Source organism: Aquila chrysaetos, chromosome Z (genome assembly GCF_900496995.4).
Source record: "Aquila chrysaetos chrysaetos chromosome Z, bAquChr1.4, whole genome shotgun sequence".
NCBI lineage: Eukaryota > Metazoa > Chordata > Aves > Accipitriformes > Accipitridae > Aquila > Aquila chrysaetos.
In genome coordinates, this window is record NC_044030.1 from 43550631 (window position 1) to 43562611 (window position 11981).

Below are 11981 nucleotides of genomic sequence, written 5' to 3' on the forward strand. Positions count from 1 at the left end.
TCTGACAAAACTAAATAGTTCTTAAATTAGCAGGTAGGTTGGTAGCAGATTTTCAATGTCAGCTGAATACAGTAGTGGATACAGTTTAGCGTTTTACTGCCACTGAGTGGGTTGGGTTGCCAGATCACAACTTTGTTGGTTTTATTTTTCTAGATACTGAATAATTTAACATACTGAATAATAGTACTGGGGTGGTGTGGGGAAAGGAGTCTGATTCCAATCTCTTTTTCACTACGCGTAACAGGAGTGCAACCCAAGGAACAAAATGTATTCAGTACTGTTTTGGATAGCAACCAAAACGAAGGTGGGGTTTTTTTCTTGTTTTTATATCAAAATCCCTTAGCCAAAGATGGATTGGCCCCTCTGTGAATCTATATGTCTCTGTTTCCTTAATGTAGTTTGAGATTTCAAAATTTATTTCTCCATGCTTTCTGTGGTACTGTTTACTTATGGTATTTTTGCATATATAGGCTGACAGATTTCAGTTTCCATGCACCTATATAAAACTATGCCTTTGTATTGAATCTTCATTTCAGAAATGCGTATTTACAGAAGAATTAACTGAGAATTTTCTGGCAAAGACCAGAATATTCTCATACTTTTGGCATCTGAAAATCAGAAAGCAGTAAGCACACAATATATGGGAGATCTTGCTTCTTGCAGTGATTTGCCTCTGAGTAGCAACAGCTCCTGGCTGCCTTTGCTTCATGAATTCACCACTCAGGGGAAACTGTAGTGTCTATGACAATGCACCTAGCTCCCTTGATTCAAAAATAGGTACCAAAATGGAAAAAGCATTAGTATTCACAGGTATTTTTTATTCTTACACCTCAGAGGTTAAATGCTGGCTCCAAATAGGTACAAGCCATCTTGGTTTAATATGACACCAGTCTAGTAACAGAAGTGTGCACTGGGGCTACGTTGGTTCTTAAAAACCTTGATTTTGCTGTACTGTTTATAGGATGTTATTCCTTTTGGTGTACATATGCATAAAACCTGTATATCAGCATATAAAACCTGTATATCAGCATATAAAACCTGTATATCAGCATATGAAACCTAAGGACTGGAGTCAGCTTGTGCAAAACTCATGGCAGGGGGCAAAACTCCTTGGGAGAACCCCACTGAGATTGTGACTGCTTCAGAACAATGCTGCCTCGTGCCAGGAGGGCTCACCCAAGCTAAGCGGGCATGCTGAAATGTCCCGCTTGTCCTTTTCTCAGGTGCTAAGCTTTCACATCAGCGCCCACCTCTTTTCAGAGGTGCTCCCTTTGGCCTGGTGCTAGACACTGAGTCACTGCAGTCCCTTCGCCAGCTCCTCCCCTTTCTCTGAGCTGCTGACGGAGGTATCTTGCCTTCTCATCCCTGCTCCTATGATACGCAGTTCTCTTTCCCTGCTACTACCCTCAGCCTTTTCGCTGCTTAATCCTGCTTCTGAAATGGGGTCAGCAATGCTGGGGTGGGCTCCTGCCAGGCCAGAGGGAGCGTAGAGACAGGGACCCCAGAATGCCCGCTGTGCTGCGTGCTCTGTTTTGCGTCTACCTCTGCGCTTTGGGTGCCCTTTGTGGGGTGTGAAAAGCAGGGTGGCAGACTCCGGCTGCTGTGCTAGCTGTGACATTAGTTGAACACCGTGACCCACAACGCAGCTGGGAGTTGAGTTATAATGCTGCAGAATCACAGTGCTTGCAACTGATATGAGCTGGCAACTGTCACAGGGCTTTGCTCCCTTCTAGAAGCTTCCATAAGACTAAAACAACTGGGAACGGCCACCAGGAAAGCCAGGTCACTGCCTAAAAAGAAGTTACTGTAAACTATCATCAATTTACTCCCCTTGCAAAGCTAGAACACGTGTCTTCTATGGGCACAGGATGTGGGTAAGGTAGGGATCTATGGCCTCCTACTTCGGAGGGTTGGACATCTAGCTGTGATGCAGATCCTGCTTTGATGCAGACCATGCTTTGATACAGATCCTGCGTAGGGCAATATTTGAGTTTAGTGCAATTCTAGATTCTGTTTCCCTTTCCTACATTTTCTTTGTGACATCCATGTACTTTGCTCATGTGAGAAAGCCACACTCTCCTTCCCTCTAAAAGGTCCTTCTATTCATAGTACAAATAAATTTTGTTCACATTGAAAATAAACAAAGGAATACACAATATTTCTACAGGAAGTAGTAAAAGAGATAGGAAGGAACTGTCCTAATTGCAGCCTGGCTGGCCTTACTTGTTTACACACCTATATGTAGTATACCCAGCGCTGTGCTTTCTTGACCATATCTAACTTTTCAGTTCTCTGTTTAAAAGAAGGAAGTCTTCACACTTGTTCCTTTCTCCACTATACAAAGCCTTTACAGGTATGTAATTGTGTTTGCATGTCTGGTAAATAAAGTTGTGTGCAGTATATTCAGCCACCAGACAATGTGTGAATTGAATTTTTTAATAAGCAGAGGATACATTTTTCTGGGGTGCTGTATTTCCAGCAACTGCAGTTTCTTAAGAATGGTGGAGATGGGACTGCACTTCATCCTGCTAATCCTCAGCTGCTGGTTTTGGCCCCTTTAGAAACACTAGCAGCTGACAACATTTATGTCAGACCTCTTGCACGTTCATGTTCGCAGCAGATGACCACTGTAAACTCGTGTTTTATTCAGCTGTTCATGTTCCTATCTGCTGTAGCAACTTAGAGCCTTGGAACAATCACAGTATTTTGTGGAAGGGTACTACCGAGTTTTGGCTGGGGTAATGAGATCTCTCCGGCTCTGTAAAATTTGTCCAGTTGCCAGAAAAGTGTAGCAAATTTTTGCTATAGATATATAATATAAGAAATAAAATTGAGCTTATTTCCTTGATATTCCAGTAATATGTATTAAAAGATACTGACCTATGGAATGTAAATTGAGGGTAAAAATATAAAATGAAGAATGGAAGGAAGAAGTTCTTCTGAAATGTAATTTAACACTCAAGTCATAGTCCTTTAAATCTAAAAACAGTTTAAGTTTCAACTATTACTAAAGAAACAGTAGACTTTTCAAAATCTAGGCCCCAAAATTATATAAAATTATAGCCTTATAAGGGTAGTAGCAAAATAATTGTTATGTATTAATAGGAGCAAAGGATTTGCAGCAATGTTGTAGAGTAATTAAAGGATATTGGCTTTAGGCTTGCTTTAGCTTTTATATTCTCTTTTTCCATTGGAAGATTTTGAGGATTTCTTTTTTCTTTTAACCTGGTTCTATTACTTCAGATAACTGACTCTCTTGAAGGCTATCCAAAAAGTAAATAATCTGAAAAACTTGCTCCTTTCTTCAATTTCTGTCACTGGAATATTTATTATACTGTAGAATGATTTAGAATTTCGGTGCCTTAATGTGATATTCCTATGCCTGCATAAACATTGTAAATGATATATGCCATAATGATGTTACGCTTGTATCTTTTGACACTATCAAAATCTGAGTGGTCCAACACACTTATCTGTATATTGCAACATGACTGGAACTTTGCTGTGGGCTTACATTGATCATGGTTAATAGCTAATTGTTTCCTCAGTCCTTGACTTGATAAATATTGTGGTGTTATAGGGAATAAGAAGGCACAAAAAGAACAGCTTTATGTATTTTATTTTTTAAATATCAAATGAGCTTGCAACACCAGCAGTTAATGCCCATTCTATTTTTATATTAAAACCTTATTTATTTAAACTTATATTTGGCTGATGTAAAACACAGTTACTTTGATTTAGTATGTTTTAACAACACTTAAACAGTTGAAAATTCTTGTTATGCGCTCAAACTAAATGGTGGACTGTAAAGTTGATGTATGCTTTGGAAGTGTGACACATTCCAGTTTTAATACAACCCCTTCAGAAAACACTGATCTGAAAAGGTTCCTCTACTGCCTTCTATCTACAGATTAATAACAAAATCAGAAATTTGCCAGTTATTTGAGAAAAATACAGTTTTAATGAAAATTAATATGACCTTTTTTGTTTATGTTCACTATGTATGTTATGCACACTGGAATTTACTCTGGGGAAGGAGAGAAGGCTCAAGAATCATAAACTGGGGTGACCTTTCTTTGCAGTAGCTGCAGCTGTCCTCTCTGTGATGAGAAACATGATGAAGATGTATTACTGACCTTGCATCTAAGCAGGTATAGAGAAGCCTATGGCCAGGATTCTCAAATTTGGGAGGTTAAAATTAGGTCCTTTAATCCATATTAAGGTACCTAAGTAAGTGGCTCAACTTACCTTTACTCCTATTAAAAGAAAGTGAAAAGCACATTTTAAAATCAAATTGTTGTACCTGTGTATCTAAAGATATGTGCAGATGCTTAATGTTGGGCTCCAGAGTTTAAAAATTTTGGCTTTTGTGTTTTAAGATATCATGAGTGCAACTCTCAAGTGACTCAGAGTATGGTTGATGATCCAGCATTACCTGCTGTTACGGTATGCTTAGGAGAGAGATCCCCCAAAATCTGTTCTCACCTCTTAGTATTCATAGGGAAGTGGTGGAGTCACCATCCCTGGAGCTGTTTAAAAAACATGTAGATGAGGCGCTTCAGGACATAGTTTAGTGGGCATGGTGGTGTTGGTTGACGGTTGGACTTGATGATCTTAAAGGTCTTTTCTAACCTAAACGATTCTATGATTCGGTGATTCTATATCCTGTTATGTCTAGTTTCAATCAGTTTGTATCCTCCTCTTGACTGTGGCAAGTATATTTGTTAGTACAAAGAATGGTGTAGACAATAAGTTGCAGCACAAAATATGTTTCATGCTGAAATGTGATGAATTTCTAAAATGGCTGTGATAGGAGAGCACAGATTAGTTGAGGCAATGAATTATTAGCTAGGCAATCAAATTAAGCTAATGAGGAGACATCTGCGTTTTCTTTTTTGAGGACGTTTCATTTCTGTGCGTATCTGCTGGCTAGGTGCTGGTGAAAGGAGCACTCCTGCTCTCTCTCCATCCCTGGTTATGTGCTGCGCTCGTGACAAGCCATTTGAGGAAGAAAAACCATCAGAGAACTAATCCAGGTAGAAAACAGTTATTTTCCTAGGTTAGCTTTAAAAGCTGGCTTGCTCAGGGATGAAATGAGAGGAAGCAGACATGGTCTTTTTGGTTGATTTAGCCAGAAGGTGAAACCTCACCTGGAGGCATGGCCAGTGTATCTCCTAGAGAGCAGGAAAAGAGAACAAATTACAGGGGGAGAGATCTGTCTGGGCCATTTTTAAGACTTAAAAGGGGAAATGAATTTTAGTAGCTAATGTGCTCTACTGAAGGGGGGGATGCTTCCTGAGGATGGTGTTCTGTAATGAAGAGGTTTTCTGTAATGAATGTAACATGACACATAAAAACATGTACTAAGAAGGGGATTCAGAAAGTTGTCTTGTCAGGTAAGGAGCAAGCTAGCTTGTTCAAGGAGTGATTTAATATAAGTAGGTTTAAAGTGCAGGTTTTCTATCATTTCTTACATCTTTTAGAAATATTTGTACTATGTTATATATTTTATGTTGCATTTATTGGCATTTCATCTCAACTGATATTAAGTTCAGTATAATTTTAAAGTTACCAGATATTAACAAGCCATCGCTCACCCAATTTTTGGGTAGTCTATAAACTGGGTTAACTTAGCAAGTACCTTACTTACTCTTTCAACTGTCTGGAGGATATGCTAACAATGCTGCAGAGGTCGCATGGAGGATTTTGTGGTAACGGTCAGGCACTGTGGCATACAGCAGGGTCCTATGGAAGATATTTCCATGTGGAAGTGTTGTAACAAGCTTTAAGATTCCTAGTGCAGCTTTAAGATTCTGTCTCGCAAAGTATTAATCTGCTTGTTTAATTTAATTTACAAAATTTTAACAGGTTAACTTTATATTGGCAATTTTTTCTGCAAATACTGAGTATTTTGGGCTCTGGCAGAATGTGATAATGTTCCTGTATCTGGCTCAGGGCGGGCCTACTGCTGAGTGACCTGATAGTGCAAAAAGCTGGTATCAGTTGTGAAACTGAAATTTTTGTGGATATGTCCCATCCTGAGCATGGTAGTCATGATAGATGTAAAAGGAAAAAAAAAGAGAAAATAGAGATTCTAAGACCTTGTCGTTCAAGAAATGCAAAATTTGTAACAGTGAGAAAGTCTAGAGTGAGCTACATTGCTGAAATGTAGTTATGCCTACTGCTAGTTTAATGATCAGTAGCCAATGGTGTAAGAATATTCTTTTGCTATCTAGTCAAATAGAAGGAAAGTAGGTTTCAGAAACAAAGTTAATAATTTCAGTACAGTGAATGGTATTTACAGTTCTTAGGACTAATAATGTAAAAAAAAATCAGTCCCATTTTCTAGAAAAAATGTGAGAAGGCTTCTGATTGTAAAGTGATATTCTTTGCAGAATTTTGGTCAATTATTGTTGAATTACTATTTAAAATTTTAGCTTAGAATTGTGATCCAAAATGCATCTAAGCTGTGTATCTTCCTATATTGTAGATGTCTTTATGATTGGGATTTTTGCTTTTCAATTTTTGTCCTGTATCATATGTTTACAGAGTAGTAATGCATCTCTTCCATATAGCACTGTTCAGGTCATGCTTTATTTCACTCATCTCAGAATGATCATAATGGGCCTTCTGTTTAGTTTAATTTTTTTATGTTTGCCATGCTTTAATAGAAAACTTCGGTAGAGCTTGCTGAGACCCTTTTACTTCACACTGAAACCCATTATATATCTAGCATAATTAGCACTGGAGATGTACCACTTTTCTGATTACTTATTTTTTTGTAATGCATTTTCTTTTATACCACATTGTTTTAAAGTCTCTGAACCTTAACCTTTACTGCACTAAAACTGGAATGAATCTTTGATGGTGTCAGTTTGCTATCTTTTACAGAGATCTTTTGCTGCAATCAAAGAATTGGGCCAATTTGAATTATACATAGTACTTTGACATGAACTTCCTGAGTTACTTGTTGGACAAGTCATGTAACCTTGTATTGGTTTTACCTGCTATATCCTTATCTATATGTTGCATTTGGATTAGTCATCAGTAAAGAATGGAGCGGTGCTTAACATCACAAACCAAGAAGTACTAAGTGTTATTATATATTACTGTTGCTTACAGACCGTACTGTGTATGGTCTATTCCTTTTGCACATAGATGGCATCTGATGATGGTAATGAGTGTTGGACATCGGACAAATTTAAAACTGTTTTCTGCTCACTTTGTCTGACCTCTGTGCCCAACTCTCCTCCCTTCCACTCCTGCAAATGACGACTAAGAGCAGTCACTGCAGTGTTGATATAGCTGTGAAACAGCTAGACTTTTTTGCAGACTTACTGCTGTTAGTGTAGACTGGAAAAAGGGGAGTAAATTTTGGAGAGGAGAGAGCTTGGGCAGAGAGTGAGGTCACAAGAAACAAGCATGCCAGTAAGGCTAAGAAAGAATCCTCTGTAAGGGGGAGAGAGAAATTTAAAGGAGAGAGAGGAAAGAGACTGTGAGTATGAAGAGCAGAGAGGTGACTGGAAGAAAAATGAGACATGAGGAGAGGGACCTTTTTAAAGAGGTGGGGCATTTTCATTCCATTTCAAAGATACCTAATCCTCATACTGTATGTCAACCTTCCTCTCCTTTTATCCTCTCTACCATTAACGTGAATTTATCATGATAATCTATTGTCTCTTTTTAATGTCATGCTCTATTAAAAATTCCCAACCTCAGCCATTATCTTATCACTTTCCCTTCATTCATCTCCAAGAAATAAAGGTGAGTTGTTGTTGTTGTAGTTGTTATTATTATTATTAGACACCAAATAGCACCAATTCACATATCTACTAGGTATTCATTTATATCAGAATTCTGATTGTCAGTAGAGAATGAGCTGTTCTGTTTTCTGTTTTGCATTACATCATTATTAGTAGTAGCTGCATCAGACAAAGTTAAGTAGATCTGGTGTACTACAGTGTTGTAAAAGATGTTGCCCTCCTCTGGAGCTTTTCAGAAAGCTTTTCCAGTTTTTGCTAATTGTGTATGGTCAGGTTTCCATATGCAAAGTCATTGCAGAATCTTCTTTCCAGCCTCTGGTAGATACCATTGGAAGGCTGAGTTTTGCTACCAGGAAGGCAGAAATTTAGGATCACTATTTGCACCCCTTTTTTTCAGGTATCCAACTGCCAAAGGAAGATGAGATTTCAGTACCTGTGACTTCAAGCTCCCCAGTTAAGGACACTGGAGAGAATGTTGATCTTGCCATTGAACATGAAGAGAAGATGAAAGAGGAACCTTTAACCATCTCAGAATTGGTATACAATCCTAGTGCCAGCTTGCTGCCCACCCCTGTTGATGATGAGATTGACATGCTCTTTGATACCTGTCCAAGAGCAGAGAATGAGAAAGATGATACAGATTCATTTGAAGAACTGGAAGCAGATGAAAATGCATTTTTGATTGCAGAGGAGGAGGAACTAAAAGAAGCTCGGAGAGCACTTAGGTGGAGCTATGACTTTCTAATGGGCAACATAGAGGTGAATGCCTTTGTGAAGAGTTTCTCCAGACTTCTGCTTGTAGGCCTTGGACTGCTGTTGTTTGTGTTCCCTCTTCTCCTTGTTCTCTTGGAGTCGGACCTTCAAATCTCTTTTCTCCATGAAATCCGTCAAACACCGGAGTTTCAGCAGTTTCATATTGAATATTACTGCCCCCTTAGGCAGTGGGTGGCTTGCAAAATAAACTTCATTCGTGACATGCTGGGCAGCTTTTAATTTTTAAATAAATATGATACAACTAAGGGCTATATTCAAAATTTCAGTTAGTGCCAGCTTTCCATAATGCCCTGGGGCCATCAGTCAGTAGCTGTCTTCATATCCAGTTCATTACAGACTCTTCAGGTTGTTAAGTTCCCTTTATGTACTTAAATTGCCCCTTTAGTTACAGGCTGATACAGTCACCTTTCAATAACCAAAAAGAAGCTTTATTTTAATTGCATTTCAGACTTCTTGCTCATCTATTACATCATATAAGATGGGGTCACAATAAGTTTCATTGTCCTTAACCTTTCAATCCATGACACTAAATCCAATGACACTGGAAGAAAAACTTTTTTGAATATACTCCTTAGTGCAGCAATCTCTTCTAACCAATGCCTATACAAGCAATGTTTATGCTGGGTTTTTGTTTGTGGTTTGGTTTTCAGTTTGTTTGGTTTTTTACATTTTTATGTGTTTAAAATATTTTGGTAAATTTTTAGCAAAAGACAACTTCTGATGTTATTTAAATGTACAAAATGGTAAGAATAATGCACAAGGACATGTAGGGTGTTTTTAGTGTTTTAGCAATGATTTGTTTTTAAACTACTGGCTGGAGAATGAATGAGTTTAATATAGCTCTATACAGAGGGACTGTGGTTTGGGAAATACATAGAAAGTTCACTCAAGTTCAGTAGGGGCTGCCTGGGGGAGGTGAAAGGACACGAAGTATGCAGAAGAATTTCTGAAAGACACAGTTGTAAAGCTTGGGGAGGTGAGCAGAACTGAACGTAATGATCCTTCCTCTAACCTGTCAGGTTGTCTTATACTTTATCAGTGCTGTAGAAAGTCCCTACAAGACAGTCCAAGTACGTTTGGGAAGAGAATGAGTCTTCAGTCTAAATGTAGATTATTGTACATAACATGGAAGAAGATAATAGTAAGAAGCAAAAAAAAAAAAAAAAAAAAAGGAAAAAAAAAAAAAGCTAAAACCCTAGCTAAATCAGTAGGTGAGTGACCTACTTTTAAAAATGACAGAGAAGAAAAATCTATTTCTTTTTAAAAGCAAAGCATTAGGCTGTACAGTTGACATAAAAGTATTCTGCTGACTCACAGTTAAAGGCTTAAACACTTTAAGAGATGCATCTTCATCTTTGATGCCTGTTATTAATAATCTGTAAGACAACATATTTTTTGTGCATACAAATATGCTTCTTTTCACATGTAGCAGCATACTTACCCTTTTTCCCTGTTATTACAAGCCCAGTTACATGATCTAATGCTGTTTCATGTAACTCGGATTTATATATCTAAAGTTATTCCAATATAGCTTAGAGAATATGCTTAAGTAAAATCTTGTCTATGATGAGAACATTTGAAGTCCCTCAAATGTACCACAGAGGTTGTATTTGAGAGGAGAAAGTTTTTATTCTTTGCCCTGCCCCAATCTTAGTGCAGATGTGTTTTGTATTTAAACTAGGGAACTCTGATTTTGGCCTCAGAGTCTTTCTCCTGCTTAGACATTTATGAATTGGAGACATATTTGAGGCTGTTTTATTAGATGTGCATTTAACACATTGTAAACACATCTCTAATTCCTACTGAATAAATTCGTTTAGTTTCAATGTCAGAGAATTGGTTTTGCTTGGTTTTCTCATGTAAGCCTTTGCAAATGTCTAGTTTGAAACCAGCAATTTCCTTAGAGGATTTCTCCTTCCCTTCTAATCTTTTCCAGTTTTTAAAGGACAAAACAGTTACAGGGCTTAGGGGTTCCTTTTCTCAGTTGAAAACTTTTGGATTGCTATTCATTTCCCAACCAACAAAGGCTAAATTAAACAACTACCTTTTTTCTCTTGTCTTTGTTTTTCCTTGCCAATCTGTTCCTCAGAAGAATCATTATTGATTAGTTACTTGATGTGTATTTCTTCTTGTGCTACTTGCAGCTAAATGATCCTTTCCCAGGAGGTTATAATCATTCAGCCTAATAGAAATGGAGAGTGAACTGAAGTACACATTTGGCCTTAACAGGAAATTATTCACTTGCATTGTTTCTGAACAAAGGTGTCAGAAAAGGTGTTTTGAGTGGTGAAGACTGTGAGACCTGGCATCCTGCTGGACTATGGAGACATGGTTCCGTACAGGCTCCTATATAAGTCTGATAATTATTTAAAAAAAAAAGTTAGATCCCATGCTCTAAAATGTAGTCTTGTCCCTGTAAATTACAGCACTCCAGAAGTAGGAGTAGTGTTATGCTTGATTTAACTCTATCGGAAAATAGCTGAGTTGCATGAGAACATAATCTCAGAAAATGTGCAGTGCAGTGAGGTTTTATGTAGGGTTAAATGCAAGTGTGTGTGTGTGCACATGTGCCTGCCTTTACTAACCATGTGCATATATTCAGGCCTGGCCTTTTAAAACTCTTCCCTTCCTTCCTGATATTCTCTGGTCTATCAAAGTAATTTAACTGAAAGTTGTGAGAGTCCTGTAATTTAAAGGCCAGGGCCACGTAATACACACAGAAGGATATGGTTGGGCATATTCAGAGAGAGTAGCAGTCTAGTATATTATTGGTGAGGATGACAGACTTGGATTATGAAGCATCTATAGGTACAATATTTTGTATTTCTGTCTGTGCTTGGATTATATTGTAAAATGTTATGTACTTGAAATCTATTTTGTGGTTTGTCTAACATTTATAAACACAACTCTGGGAAGAATTAAAAATGGTTTTATTTCATGGAGACTAAGGGGAAAATATACCTGTAACTCGAGCCTTATCTTTGTACAGTGAATTTCACATTTCTATATGTCAACATCCTGATTGTTTTGTATGTTGATATGATGGCAGGAATCCCTAATAAAAATACACTGGAGAAAAGCTTTCTGCAGTTATGACAGTTCTTATGGTGAAAGATGTTTCGTAAATAATAGTTTTTGTTGAGAATTAGTTGGTACATGATATAGTACAGATTGCTTAGGACTCTTACAATTTTTTTTACATACTTTTTTTTTTATTCATCAGCTGCAGAGACACTAAGAAAGTGCTTTAAAATAGGATGTTATTAACATGGCTTCAGATGCACTAACCAAGGGCCTAATGGTTTGCCCAGTTACCATATAAGAGTTAGTCACTTGAATTTGCCCCAAAATAAAACTACTACGCACAATACAATTTGAGAAGTCTGATTTTAAAGTCAGGCCCTGGCTGTAGACATATGGCTGCAACTTTTTGGTAGGCAGATC

General features: G+C 37.7%; 1 protein-coding gene across 6 annotated transcripts in view; it reads left to right on the top strand.

Moving 5' to 3' along the window:
* The window catches only part of FRMD3 (FERM domain containing 3), a 152727-nt gene extending 141111 nt beyond the window's left edge, over positions 1-11616 (top strand). For all 6 annotated transcript variants that reach the window (XM_030004863.1, XM_041120968.1, XM_030004864.1 and 3 more), the window contains one exon: positions 8161-11616. In XM_030004863.1, coding sequence (XP_029860723.1) covers positions 8161-8756 — 596 coding nt within the window. In that variant the 3' untranslated portion in view covers positions 8757-11616. The remainder of the gene's footprint in view (positions 1-8160) is intronic.
* Positions 11617-11981: the final 365 nt, after the last annotated feature.